General features: G+C 43.9%; 1 protein-coding gene across 1 annotated transcript in view; it reads right to left on the bottom strand.

Annotated features, from left to right (window-relative positions):
* Positions 1–246: 246 nt before the first annotated feature.
* Positions 247–15,102, bottom strand: part of NPHP4 (nephrocystin 4) — a 99,301-nt gene continuing 84,445 nt past the window's right edge. The window contains exons 19-29 of the mRNA XM_067567095.1: positions 14,050–14,258; positions 13,624–13,850; positions 12,755–12,944; positions 11,192–11,278; positions 10,217–10,373; positions 9,921–10,006; positions 8,589–8,674; positions 7,195–7,366; positions 4,417–4,596; positions 1,529–1,672; positions 247–957 (exon numbers count right to left, since the gene is read on the bottom strand). Coding sequence (XP_067423196.1) covers positions 817–957; positions 1,529–1,672; positions 4,417–4,596; positions 7,195–7,366; positions 8,589–8,674; positions 9,921–10,006; positions 10,217–10,373; positions 11,192–11,278; positions 12,755–12,944; positions 13,624–13,850; positions 14,050–14,258 — 1,679 coding nt within the window. The 3' untranslated portion in view covers positions 247–816. The remainder of the gene's footprint in view (positions 958–1,528; positions 1,673–4,416; positions 4,597–7,194; positions 7,367–8,588; positions 8,675–9,920; positions 10,007–10,216; positions 10,374–11,191; positions 11,279–12,754; positions 12,945–13,623; positions 13,851–14,049; positions 14,259–15,102) is intronic.

The raw sequence follows: 15,102 nt of genomic DNA, 5'->3' as shown, positions 1-15,102 counted from the left end.
AGCTGATGAGCCTTTCATGCCTCCGGGACAGTTCAGAGAAATGCAGGTGATGGGCTGGATCATGGAGAGCTTCTGATCTGTTTGTCATTTAAAGGGATTACCAAAAGGAAGGGCAACCCAGGTGCTTGCACTAGCATGCAATGGGCGGCTACTGGCAAACAGTTAGAACTTTTAACAGAAAACTCTGTGTTACATTCTGTGGGTTCTGTGCAATAATTTGGATAAAGAACTAGAAAGAGTCAAAAGTACCATAAAATTGTCATCTTTGTGTACAAAATTCAGTTAAAAAAACAAAATACTTTAAACAAACATATTCAGGAAATGCAGCTTTTTAAATTCTGTAGAAAAATAATTACAAAAAATAAAAATTCAAATAAGTCCACGGCCCAGCAAAGCTTAACAGAACTAGTGACAATCATCTGTATTGTGGCATATGGTATAAATATATAGGAATTAATTTACCATCTTAAGTAGAAGAACAAATATGGCTGTTACATCACTGGAGGTCATGCTAATGTGCCAAGAATTCAGTCAGACAATAAATCATAGTGACTTGGCCATGGCTTGATTAGATAGAGGCAAACTGCAAACAGGAAGGAAACACATCCTGCCAGCACAGGGGCTAGGCTCAATCAGTTTTCTGTCGGCACACAAACGTGATCGAGGAGAATTCAGAAATAGAAAATCTATAGAGGGAAAAGTCTCTAAAGCTGATGATAACAGGATCTTGTCTCTTGATAGGTGCAGTAAGATGAAAGCTTTGACAGATGCTCCAGGAACACGTCATTCTACTGGCCCTCAGACAAAGCCTGCTCTTTATTGATAGGCAACCTTCACACAGAAGGTTTCTTCATTCTTGTCTTCACGGTCATTGATATAAATCAGAATCTCCTCCTCACCTGTGCTCTGGCTTGGTGCAAACCGCAATCCAATGGTGTACATCTCCCCTCCTCCAATCTGCAAGAAGAGTGATATAACAGTGCTAAATATCTCCATTCTTCCTACCAGAGCGTGGCTTGCACTAGCAAACACATCTGCATTCAGCAGTGAGCTGCAAGAGGGGTCTGACAGCTGACAAAACAGGCCTGGGAGATGTACAGACAGTAACACATGATGTGATTTCTACCTGGTCCCGGTGACAGAGATCCCAACCCTGTGAGTTCACATAGCACCACCCTTCCCTAGCAAACTCTTACAGAGCACAAAAGAGGTCTGAGGTTTTCAAACCATGTAAAGCTTACTAATTTATTTCTAGTCTCTCTGAGCAAATAGTGAAGTTTGGTAAAAAACAAATGAGGGACCATATCAGATCACAACATGCAGAAAAACATCCAGGGAGTGATTTTCAGACGTGTTCACCTCCTAAAAACTCCTACCGAAGTCAATGGGAGCAGCAATTCTGAAAGTCAGACATTGAGTGTTGAGGAAAATCATTAACTTTGGGAAACCTTTGAGGATTGAAAACCAGAAAGATCTGCAGGCCTACTGCAAGAGTATCTGAGCTTCCCCACCACTGTTTAGTTTCTACCTCAAAGGAATCCTCTTTGAACTGAAGCAGGTCAGCTCGGTTGGTATGCAGGAAGTACCTCCTCCTGGAGGGATACGGGTTCGTGTATGTGATCCGCTTGTTGGAGCCTTTCCCTCCGCCAGCAGGGAGCGTTATTTCAAATGCCTATGGTTAAATATCAGAAATCACAGAGGTGTCATTACAGTAGTGACACAGGACGGGTCTGGAGGAAAAGTACAATGGTTTCCCATATGATGTAGAAAACACCTGAAGGAAGATTTCCCTTCATTCTGGAATCAAATTTGCAGAGAGTGAGATCTACTTTATAAGAACCCAGCAATGAGTTATTAGGACATGAAAGTGAGGTGATTATGACACAATCGCAGATGCTATTCAGGCCAAGTATGGAAGGAATAACAGAGAGGTCTTCTGTTCTTCTGTGAGGCATATGGTCTAGACGGTTAGTCCTGCTTTGAGCAAGGGGTTGGACTAGATGGCCTCCTGAGGTCCCTTCCAACCCTAATCTTCTATGATTCTATGATAGAAGGTCCAAAAGGATCTATCCAGTCCTCGCTATGCATCATACCAGTCCCCATTATCTATCGTTCTCAGGCTAACTGTGGATCCAATCTCCTAGGACTGCGTTCATAGGAACAGAGGGGCAGGAGGGTCCACAGTGCTCAATGCTGGCCTGAATCTGCTTCCCCTGAAGCCACTGGTAAAACTCTCACTAGGCCCAGGCTCAATGGTTTTGAAAATCCCTTTCAAAATGTTTTGACCAGAAACCTTAAGGGTGGTCTCCAGGTTAGCGTTATCAGCCCCCTCCCCTGGGGATGGTGTCAGCACAGGTTGCAGTGTCTCACGTCTATTCACTAGTGCTGGGCACAGGAATTTTTCTTCCTCAGTGGATCCTTTGTTAGGCTATTCCCAATGGGTGAAAATCGCCCTGTGCCAGAGAAGCAGCACAACACTTGAGTCCGTTTAAATCCCACTTTATTGAAGGCTGAAGTGCTGCATGGGGCTTTCCCCCACCCCGAATTCTGCAGCAAGCCGTTTTCTATACCTGATTATTAGCCCAAGTGACAAAGGGACTCAGCTGGAGCAGCTGGGATGATAGCCAAGCTCTTTTGCCAGCTAGCTAATTTATTTCCACAAGGACAGCCACGGTGCTAATTCAGATCACACTGCATACCGGAGTGACTCTGTCACTCTGAGGACAAGAGTAGCAGTGCTGTAATGTTGCGCTTAACTTCCCCCAATATGGAGTATTTCAGGGAAACATTTAATGGGAAATCCAATTTACTACCTTGGACCAAAATGCCAGAGTAGACTGCAGTCAGTGCTAACAGGAAATACACCTGCTGTGACTGACTTTCACAGCTGGGTATATTTCAGAACTGACATGCCCCTGGGGCACTACGGGTGGAGCTACCTTTGAAACAGAGGCTGATTGTGATTTTAGGATGGTTTTCAATGCGATTGCTCACATGCTGAAAGTTAAGCACGTGAGCAAAGTGCATCCTGGGTCCTTGTGTGTCACACCTTGTGTGACATAACCCGTAACATACACCAAGCTCCTTCAAAATCCTCTATGATATATTCCAAATACAAGAGCTACCCACTAGTGTTACCATGAACACCCAAGCCACTATTGCCCTCATTCAGGAAAGCACTTTAAACATGTGCATAAAGTCCCACTGACTTGAGTGGTAGGTAAGTATGTGCTTTCCTGAATAGGCATGCACTTGTGTGTCTGTGCTTTCCTGACCTGGGATCTACAGGAATAATAGTAGGGAGAAGGAGTTGTGTTTATGTACAAAGGGAAAAACCATCCATGCTTCCTCTAGTTATACCGAGGGCCATATCTAAAGCAGCTATCCAGATATAGTAATATAAAATTATTAACGTAATTTCTATGGCAATTTAATTGTATATGGCATGGGAAGCCAATTACTTTGGGGTTAATTGTTGTTTAAAATATTACTACTTTAAGATGATTAACTCAAAGAATAGAGTGAAAGGCTGGTTTTGTCACTCTCTGTCCCAAATGTTTAGAAATCAGTTTTATGATCCTATAATACAGGGATGGCCAAACTGTGGCTTATGAGCTGCATGCGGTTCCTTTACAGTTAAAGTGTGGCTTACAGAGCCCCTTATGCCCCCCTATTCTCCACCTACCAGACTGGGGTGAGGAGCTCGGAGCTTCTGCCCCATGGCAGGGTGGTGGGGACAGAGGATTCTGTCAGCCGGGAGCAGGGTCTCAGGGGGGTCAGTAAGTTTGGCCATCCCTGCTATAATATCTTTCTGGTGAAGGGAAAAGTTTTTCAAGGTTGAAGAGACTGCAAAGAAAGCAAAAGACTGTCCAAAGAATAATAAAAAAACCCAAAATGTTCTACACACATTCTGGAGTTCTAACAACACAGGTCTTGGCCTTTTCTGTAAAATAAATGGTTTGGAAGTTTCTCACGCTCAATGCAAGGGACTGATTTCTGACAAGAAGTGGTGGCTAAAGGCTAAGGTGATGGGTGACATATAGACAGACAGTTGTTGGACAAATAAGCTAGCTACTGATGGTAGGAATAGTTCCAGGAAAACTAGTCTGCTCACTTTGCACTTAGATAACTAATTAAATCTTATTTCCGAAAGATGGAACTGCCCTAACAGCCATGCTGTTGCACAGGTGTAATTTATAGAGTCAACATATCTGAGAACTTAACATTTGGATGGTAACAGATCACGAATCCCAGTGATGACTGAATCTGATAACATTCTAAACAAAAAGAGCTCTCAGCCATCCTTGTAGCTGTTTCTGTCATGTCACACTGACTCAACAGCCATTCTAGGCTTCAGAGCGACATGCAGACAGGGTGACCAGCCCAGAATGTTATTAAATAGATGCACCCAAGTACCTTGGAAATGACAGGCTGTCGGCAGGACACACACACCAGCCAGGACGAAACAAGTTGGTGGTACTCCACATCCACCAGATTGAGGTAAATAAATCTGCTCCCAGCTTTCTGAGGCCTCACGCCGATGTGCAGATCCTGTACCCCGTTTGGAGGGAGAATAAACATGCCTTCGGGATCCACCTACAGGGAACGAGCAAAATGGAAACAGGCAGGTCTGCCCATAATTTAGTAAAGCAATCAAGCTGGAGCAACACAAACTCTACATGTGTAGATGGGGACTGTCTGCCTCTCAGGAAAGGCAATCAAGGTGTAATTAGAATTCCCAAATGATGTATCTCTCTGGTCCTAGAAAATAGGTCTCAACCTGATACATTCCAGCTCAAAATGTTTTATATTAAAAATGCAAGACAATCAGGAGCATCCAGATGAAAGGAAAGATGGTATCAATGATGCTTTGGTCAAAGTAATCGGCACTGTTAATACAACACATTATTGGGGTAGTCACAGCATGAGAGATAGTGAAGGAAAAATTAACCCAAACTTTTAAATTTGCTATGAAAGATCTTTTTAGAGGCACCAAGCTGGTATCCTTTGGTCAAGTTAGAAGAGAAGCTAATTTGCTGCACCTTCTAGACTCCAGTTTGGAATATAAATTAGACACTGATCAAATGTCGAGAAATGTGTGTTTCTGAGAAGGAAATTAAAGCTGGCTGCATTAATAACTAGACTCTAACTTCACTGTAAAATCTCTGTCTGAGTTGCATAATCAGAGTCTGTCTGCAGTGGAGCTTTGCTTAGCAGAATTAATTTCAATAACAAAAATGTAGTTAGCAACATCTAGAGTGCTCATCCCAGCTAGAAATGTTAACCCCTGTTACAGCCCTGTGGGTGGATGCCTGATTTAGGATCAAAACAGTGCTACCAATAGAGTGCTATAAGTTTAAGCTATATTTGAGGCATTAGATGCTATGTGCTAAAGAGATGGTCTCTGAATTTATTTGGTTTTGTTAAGTTAATGTTATAGCCATTAATTTTATTTTGCACACACGTAAGTATCTGGCAAAGACAGTTGTGATGTTTTATGTTTTACTTAAAAATTCTTTTCTGAGAGCGCTATTTGTAGAGCTGGTGTTTCCCTACTTGAGGTGGAAAAGATATTTTGACATATCAAAGTAACAAACGCTTTCATTTTAGGTGCCTAACGGATTTATGAATCAGATAAAAGACCCATGTAACATTACACAGCAAAGAAGGGGGGAGGAGGGATTAATCTCCTGAGAGAGGCCTGAGAACCTTATCTGGCAGGGTGTGATGTTTTCCCCAACCGCTGACAAGCTCAGCTTCTTCTCATCAGCATGGCATTCACATTCAGAAATGGAGCCGCTTATCACCCTGCTCTAGGAAGAGGAGTCTGGAGCTAGTTTAGTTTAATGAAAACCATTTGCTAAGGCCATATAATGCATCAAAAAGAAATCCTGCTGCGCTTAGCATAGGTTGTGAGACCGAGGCCCATAATTCCAAAATCCTGGGTGCCTCTATCGTTTGTTGGCCAGTTAGCGACCCACAGGGCCTGATTTTCAAAGGTGGCAAGCACCCCAATTTCCAGCTGACTGCACTACGAGTTATGGGTGCTCCATGCCTCTTAAAATCAGGCTCTAAGTGTTTCAAGCTAGCTAGCTAAAAATTGGGACAGACACAATTAGTGGACATTGTGACAATTTGGTCCTGAGCTAATAGCACAGATGGAGCAAAGCTCAAGGAGTGTGCAGAGGGGTTGGAAGAGGCTAGTCCAAAGGCAAAGATGTGTGCTATGTAAAATCTGAACAGAGGTCGATATGCACAATCACAGGGTGTCAGGCCCCTGCAACTGAAGAAGGCCCAGCTTCCCTGTGCCAGAGCAGAAGCTCTCAATTGTCCAGTGAAGAGGGCAGGGCAGCACATGGGTGCTAGACACGGTCAGGAGGAGACCCAGTGAGTCACAGCAGACTGGTTCCGTCAGGGGCAGATGACACCAGCCAGAGACCGGAGGAGGTCCCAGAAGGAAGCAGAAGGTGGTTCCTGGAAAAGGCTGAAGGCAGGAGAGCAGCAAGAAGGGTTTGCTGGCTAGTGTCCCCAAGCCAAAGAGCCAGAGCTGGAGGGCTAAGGAGGACAGATAGGAGCAGCAGAGGGAGATGAACAACTACATAATAGGAAGCTAACACAGAACTCAAGAGGTACAACTCCCAACCATCATTCAGGTCATTGCAACGGGAGCAGCCCATTGTGGTAACTGAGCTCGCTCTGGACTGTGTCAAGGGGATTCAGCTCCAAGTTCTGCTCAGTGAGGACAACATTTAAAGAATGATTTATTGATGTTTGTAATCTATGGAAGGGAAACGGACGCTGTGTTTCTTTTATTATTCACATTTATAATTATGACTAAATGAATACTAAAGAAATTATTAGTCTTCAGATAGTCTCATTAATTCAGATAATTTGCCCTCTGGGGTTTTGTACCAATGATCCTACACATGACGACTTTAATCAAAAGATAATTATAATGAAGACTTTATGGCCGTAAATTGTTCAGAATTCCTAATGGGATTGGTTTCATATTGGATGGTTATTTTCACTGGGACAGGCAATGTAAGTCCATTAATAATTATAATTGTGAAGGATTTTGTTAATTTTCAACTCACTCCTAGCTACAGTTTCCTCCAAATGAAAAGTTTCTTTTTGTGGCAGGGAAGGAAGAGAGGAATTGGCAGCAAACATTGCTCAGTCCATGGCAGAGCCTACCTTCAGCTCCTGCGTATGCGAGGTATAAGCTCTCACTTTCCTGATGGTTTGTGTGCCCCTGAGAACCAAGGAGAGGTGGGTCAGCTGGCCGGTTATGCAGCTAACGTCCACACGTTGCAGAGAGTGAAGGTAAAACTGCCAGATCTGAATAGGAGCAGCAAGCCAGGCATCCCTGAAGCAGAGAGAAGAGATGCCTGTCATGACCTCACTAAAGGAAAAGGTGACACTGGTTAAGAAGACATTTCCAAAATGGATGAAAACATACAACTGCAGACAGAAAGAAAGAAATTGTGCTTCCGCTTCCTAAGTGTTTTGCACATGCACTCACTCACATACACCTTTTAAAAAACAGGTCATGCCAGATAAATCATGTTTGGCTGAGATATGTGAACTGACTTCACTCCCAGGCAACTTTATGCAGCGTGACATTTTCAAAAGTACCTGAATGTTTCAGGACCTTACGTCCTATTGAAGATCAAGATGGGCTGCTACCCAAGGCCCAGACAGGCCCAGGGGATACATGGGTTCACAGCCACCAGTGATCAGATGGGGATGGACTAAGTCAAGAAAACTTTTTTAATGGAAGAAAATCATCTTCTCCCTACCTGAATGCTCACTCCTTCCAGCTGTATAAGGCAACACTACAGAGCCCGATGGTAGGAAAAGAAGCAAACACAACTACTGTTCAGGTTAAGTGTGATGAGATGGATTTGGCTAAAGCATCTTAAATAAAAAACAGATTGCCAGAGGGAGCTGCTGTTATTTTGTCTCACTTGAGCCCTCCTCAGAGCTCAAGCTGATGTCATCTGCCAAAGCCCCATCTCACTGTCCTGACTCACTTCTCAGGGCAGGTCTACACTAGAAGTGCTACTTTGGCGCAGCGCACTTCTGGTAAAGATGCTTTGTGCCGACGGGAGAGCGCTCTCCCATCCGCATAATAACTCCACCTCCTCAAAAGGTGGAAGCTATGTTGGCACGAGAGTGTCTCCTGCCAGCACAGCGCTGGTGTGGACAGCGCTTAGGTTGCTGTAACTTGCGTCACTCAGAAGGGTGTCTTTTTCACACCCGAATGATGTAAGTTAGATCGACTTAAGCGGCAGTGTAGACCTGCCTTCAGAAAGTGTATTTTCTAACCCTGGGTGTGGATTTAGTCCTCACTCTCGTGTCTGTGTGTGTTTCAGAACCCTCTTGCCATCTTCCACTCCAGTCCAGGTTTCACAAACAGATATATTTCAAGAGAATCAGACAGATCTTCTTCCTGATTCTTAGCTTGTCAGAGAAATAAGTGATGCACTGGAAGCAGTGTACAAAGAAGGCTCCTTGTGCATTTCCTTATCTGCTCTGATAAAGTTTCTGGCGAATTCTCACTTTTACTTTTGGATTCTCCAACTTACGTGTAAATAGCAACAAAGAATTTTTTGATCTGTGGGCTTGGTCCTCCAGCTACTTTTAAGAACACATCCTGTGGCTCTCCAGGACCCTGAATACAGAAATCAGAAAGCATCATTAGAATAGTTAACCAAGAGATCCAACCAGCTAATGAGGACTCCAGGGGTTCTTTTTCCCTTTATTTTAGCCCCCTGCCACTGCAGTCCCTCAAGCAGAGGGCTCCAGAATCCAGCTAAACTACCTCATTAAATTATTATACAGCTGGGTTGAGCTCTTCCAACATTTTTAATTACAAAAGAGGATACAAATGGCTCTCACATTCCGGGTCTGTTTCAGTAATTAGATTGTGCAAAATATTCCCCAACTTTTCTAACAAGCCATAATCCAATTACCATGCTAGCACATTTCTGCAATGGCAATTAACAAGCACCTTCATTACCATCCACATTTATATGTGTGAGTTTATTTTTCATTTAAATCCCAACTGGCTGAAAATAAAACCTAGAAACCATAGCTAAAAATTACAAAACAGGGCCCATCGTGAGCTGCACACAGCTCTTCAGGGAAAAATATTAAGTTCTTTATAATTGAGAAGCTTCTAGGGCCTGATCCAAAGCTCACTGAGGTTAATGACAGGCTCTCACTGACTTTCAGTGGGCTTTGGATCAGGCTCTCATAGAGAGAGATATGAAGGCCTGTGACAGATCAAGCAACACGTGTATAGTGGAGAAATACCATCGCCTGAAAGGAAAGGGCTCAGAAGATAGTTCTAGTTAGCTAGCTCTCTGATCTATCTATCGTATGGCTCTCATCCTTCTAGTATCTGAGCTCTTGAGTACCTGGATGCTGTCTTGGAGTATGATAGAAAGAGTCACACAGCAGTCCTGTGATTTTGTGGTCTATTCAATAAGGATACATTTTTATTTCCTTCCCTACTGGTCATTTTAGAACCTCTGAATTCAGAAGAATTAATCTGTGGCACCTAGCTGGAGATCTGGTGTTTCATAAATGGCAGTTCCAACAGCATTTCAAATCTGACTTTTCCTCACATGAACAATGCAGTACAGCATGATGAATTGTGGTATAAATTGCAGTATTAAACTCACACTGCAAAAATGATGAGAGTAGGCTAAGAGAAGTTCTGCCCCTTTTTAACAGGGGAGTAAGGACGTCACACCCTAGCAATAGCCAATGTTATATCATTACAGATCAATGAACCCAGGCATCATCATTAGTGCATGGTATCTCTGCTTTAGATAAAACGGTCACTACGAAAGAGACAGCGAACATGAAGGATATACTCCATTGGATTTCAGTTTGATTTTTGGAAGTGGTACCATTTTTTTGGTTTCACAAATGATGTTGGGGTCACTGCAGCGGACGTATATCTCGGGTTCCCCACCTGGCATTCCTGCTGGGGCACCTGGGAGAAAGGAGCATAAGATGAACATTCTCCCTGCTGTCAAGCATAGGCCATATCCTGCCCTCGTTAGCAGGAAGGCCTGCAAGCTGGCAAATTGCTAAGCATAAATCTGTCAAGATTTCTTTAAAACCTACAATCTTGCAAAGCAAAACACGGAAATCAGAAGCAGACACAATATTTTCATGCCAGTTCTCAGCTTGACAGGATTACCTGGCTGGGTGTACCATGGAGGTAACCGTATGGATTTCTTCAGGAAGGTGAGCTCCGGGTGATAGAATCGGAACGTCTGGTCCACCACATGGGGCTGAGGCTCCACGTTGACATTGAGAATGGCAATAGGTTTGTCACCGTTGGCCTTAAAGGAGACCTGTGCAAAATGTTGAACAAAAAATAATAATGAATTAGTTGAAAGAGAAAAAGCAGTAACTGAAAAGAGGCCATCAAGCAATGCTACATCAGGAGAAAATACCACCTCTGGCTTTCATTCTGATCAATGATGAGTAGAAAATCAATTCTCAAACTGTTTACAGCTCTGCAGTAGTTACCACCAAATAGCATGGGACCTAAGATGCTATTAAGAGAACTCAATTTAAATAAATATGTGATAGTAAAATCTAAAGCTGGGAAAGGAATCTCCAGGACATTGAAACCTTGTATTTTCAGGGGAGTAACTTTAAACCAATACTTGATAGAGGAATTAAAAACTGACCACAGAAATATGTTTTCAAACAAAATACTTGTTAAAACAGTGCTTGCCATGGCTGTAAAGTCATTGTCTTTTGCTCTTTTCATAACAAAAACAGTATGAGAAGCCACACAGACATGACTGGGTCCTAAATAGCCATGTTCACTAAATATATACAAACACATAAGGCCTCATTACATGTACTATGCTGTACTGATTTGTGGTGGCATCTACAACACAAAACACAGTAAGCCTCACCAGCAGGTTTACGAATTGTTTAAAGGATAGCACCCTATTATTTACACTACAATAGACAGCTAATGAAATTCATAAATGTTTAATTCCTGATCACGAAAACTCTTATGTATCATAAATGGGCAGTTAAAAGAACTTATGTATGTGGAGGTTCAATCTTTATCCCAGGTTTTTGGTAATTCTAACAGGCTGTAAAATCCATTGCAATCCACTGAAATGACAGCACTTCTTTTTGCCTCTGTTACCTTGATGCGTTTTGTCAGCATAGCACTGGACTTCCAAGGCAGTGCAGCTTCCGTGACTTTATTGAATCTCAGCTCAGGAGGGCCCTGCTATAAATAAAGAAGCAGTGATCATATAAAGAAGCAGCATACTTCCCATAATGAATGCACTCTGAAATTTTCATCACTGTTTTGACCTAAATCTATAATGTTTAAGAAACCATATCACAATAAAAACTAGTAAGGGCAAAATTCTCCTCACAGAGCCACCAGCTGTCCTTCTGCTCTTGATATGCTGCTCTTTACACACACAGATCAATGACAGTTCCATGCACGTCGGGAGAGCAGAGATCCACTATACAGATCTGAAAGATAATGTCCCGTAAAACACAAAGTGCACTGCTCTAGAAGAGCTTCTCCCTTGCACCTGGGAATTCAGGTACTAATTTTAAAACACTGAATTGCAAATGTATTGCTATTATTGGACTCATCACAGTGTTGGTGAGGAAGTGAGTGTTGCTTTTATATATTTCTGCATTTTCTCATCATTGGTTGCTTTGCTAGAATCTCTGAACACCAATAAAATAGTGCAACGCATTGCAGACAGCATTAAGAGACTGCGAGGGGGATTGTTAGTGGCATACAAGAGGGTTCAGATGATGAGAGTTAAAGGAGCACTCCAGATTTACAAAGCTGCCTTGTACCTCTGACCTAACCACTCTGAATTCTACAAGCACCCAGCAGCTTTGCCTCGCCTATTCATTTTTTCTGTGGCACTGAGCTAAAAAGGGAACAATCTGGATACAATCTAATTTTAAACACCAGTTTTATCTTTCTAAAGAGCAGACTAAGGGTCGCATCCATCCCACTGATGGAGTTACACCAGCAATGAATTTGGTCCTGGATCTTAACACATCAAGAACTGAGAAGCACAGGTGGATGTGAGCCAGTTGCAAAGACTGAGGGGATAGTTTCCCCTGAAGCTGGCATCTTGTCTTTACAATTTGAGACCTCTCTTTTTTAATAGGCTAAGAGGAAAATCTCATGTGAGCCTCACAAATACTGAGTTTGTTTGCTATTATTCAACCAGAACCGATGGACAAATCCGTTTGGAAAAAAATAAGAACTGGCTCATCCTTCAAGGTCAATTTTGTGTGTTCTTTATTTCCTGGTTCTGGCTGGGGCCAGAAGAGGAAAGATTATAGGAGGCCCTCTTCCTGTGATATTTCTGACATCTCCCAAAGACTTTCAGCCATTGCCCCTCTGCAACAGAGACCTGATATTTTTAGGCCTCCCCGTATAAGCTAAGTCAAATTTCTGTACATTTCTTGGTGTGATACCAGACAGCAGGAACAGAAAAATGAAAATGGTATAGAAAGCAGTATAAAGAACAGCTGATGTGAAGCAAAGTGGTATATTACCCATCACCTGCTAGAAACAGCATCGGTTATAAAATGAACATAGAAGTTTATACTGTTAGCATCATGTTTAATTCTAGATAATGATGGAAGCCAAATGGGCTCTTTCCTTATTGTTTTATTTGTCCTATGTCACAGTACAGTAAAAGAGAGAGGGTGTTGTGAATACCTGCATCATGATAGTGGGGTCTATGGAGAAGGTCTGGTATTTAAATGGAATGTGAATGGTCTCTTTAGGGCGCAAGTAGACCTGAGGCTTGAGGTGATCCTGAAGATGGAACATGTCCTCTTCTACTGGCGTAGTAATGGTCTGGGTCAGCTCTTTGAAGTGTCTCCACTCCCTACTGTCCACAATAACACTGGAAAAAATCACAGGCAGAATCACTTGGGACACAGCAGCCCCGGATCTAGGGTTCCTCCCCCCCCCCACCCCAAAATAAGGCTGAGAGTTACACCTACACCCCAACACGCATGGTGGGGGTTGGAACAAAGACAATGGCTGGAATGTGCACACATTACATGAAAGGAAAATCCAAAATCAACCACCCTTTCAGTTTGGGAAATGAAGACCTCTCCTCTCCCGCAGCACACACACACCCCTACCGAACGCTGCACAGTGCAAGATGTGAATTACAGGTGATGGCTGCATTTCTCTCAATCAATGGGTTCAGGTCACTGTTAGAGGCAGGATCAATGGGGTAGATTTGGCCTACTGTGGTAACTCCTAATCAAAGCTTAGCTTCTCAGTGGGTAGCTTGCATTCTCCCATCCCTTTGGATAGTGACATGGGCAGTGGAAAGAAAACAAAGACATGGGAAATCTCTGGGGCAGGGAGCAGGTTATTGCTGTATGATGGAGCCCTCATTAAATACTGACCTCTTTTGCCCAATAAAGCCTCAAATGTTAGACAGAAAAGCAACAAGCTCTATCCCAAAGACACCGCTTGTCGCACACTTCCACGAGCTCCTCTTCACTCGGGGATGGCTTTCCAAGTGTCAGGTGCAGTATTTTGGAGGGGAGAATGCTTTTGGCTCCTACCTGAGCTCAGGATGGTCGACCTCGATCATCACCGTGTGCTGGACGTTGTATGGGTTTTTCAGGGCAAACTCAAAGAACTCTGCTGAGCCCAGTGTGGCGTAGAGCGTGTAGTTGGTGGTGATGGCTTGACTCAGCATGCTGGAGATGTTCTCGGCCTTGACGCGCTCCCGGTAGGCATCAATAATCTGCAGATCTCGGGAGTGCTGAATGCGCTCCTCACGCCGGCCCTATAGAGAAAGAGAAGCCTGTGACCAGTACACTGATGTAGACCGTTTCCCCATTTGTCTGAGGATTCATCCAAAGGAACGCCTCCCCCACCCCCACCCCAGCCCGGACTCGAGAGATGCTACACCGTGTTTTGTCAGGCCTGGCTCCCATCTGCTCGCTGGGACCGAGATCATTCTAACAGCACTTTGTGCTCCTCACCAGGAGATGTGCTCTCCTCCCACTGACGTCCTCCTGGGCTTCGAGCTGTCGCACCATCATCATCCTCTCCAGCTTCCGCCTGCGGACGGCGCTGGCCTCATGGTTGCCGTGTGGAAAAGCTGTGCTCACTTCCTGCTGGCGGCTGAACAGCATGGCAGCCAGCTCGCTGTCCACATCCGCTAACTTCTGGGCTTGGGACACGTTCTTCACTGGGTGCAAAAGAAACAAGTGTAAGAGCCTGGGGCTGAGAGAGCTGGGATGCCGGGGAGGAGCACAGCAGCCGGCCGAGTCAGGGAGCTGGACGGATGACATGGGCAAACAGACAGATAGACTGATGTGAGTTGCCTCAAGCAGGCATGTGTTTGAAGCCTTCTAGACCAGCAAGCTTTGTGAAGCTGTAACCACCAGGCAGAGGAGCTAGGGGACAGCCACTCTGAGGTACATGCTACTCTTTCCTTGGCCAAGCCCGTCTGGCCTATGGGGGGATGGTTAAAGCTGAGCTGTCCCAGTGGAAGCCTGGATAGTTGGTGGAGTTGATACCAAAAGTCCTTCTCCTAGTGTTTGGCACTGAAATGGGCAGGGAAAACCACATGCCCAGGGCTGAACAGAGTTATTTATTTGATGCAGTTGCTGGAGCCTCTCACACCCAGCAGACAAATCACAGCTCTCCTGCCACGTGATCATCATGCCAGATCTGAGCAGGAAGGAAAGCCAAGTGACATATTGTGCTATATTATTTCTCTCTGGCTTGTTGATGGAGGCCTGCAATGATCCCAACTGTGGCCAACACAAGTACCTCTGAGTACTGACAATATAACTACGAGGCATGGATTAAATACGGAATAAATAACAAGCATCTGGGATTTATGGGACTATATATTCATCTGGATATTATGGTGACTGTATAAATCAAACAACCTCAAGCCACCAAACGTTAAGGGAATTGTGTTCCTCTTCCTTAATTCAAAACCTGCCTGTTTCCTGCTGTACACTATACACACATCTACATTTTTATTAAAATGTTCTTTCATTCCCCTCCCTCACTTCTCCACA

The sequence above is a fragment of the Emydura macquarii genome, unplaced genomic scaffold (assembly GCF_026122565.2).
Source record: "Emydura macquarii macquarii isolate MOO-44397 ecotype Brisbane River unplaced genomic scaffold, CSIRO-AGI_Emac_v2 contig_2768, whole genome shotgun sequence".
NCBI lineage: Eukaryota > Metazoa > Chordata > Testudines > Chelidae > Emydura > Emydura macquarii.
Note: the sequence above shows the minus strand (reverse complement) of the source record. Positions and strands in the feature narration are given on the sequence as shown.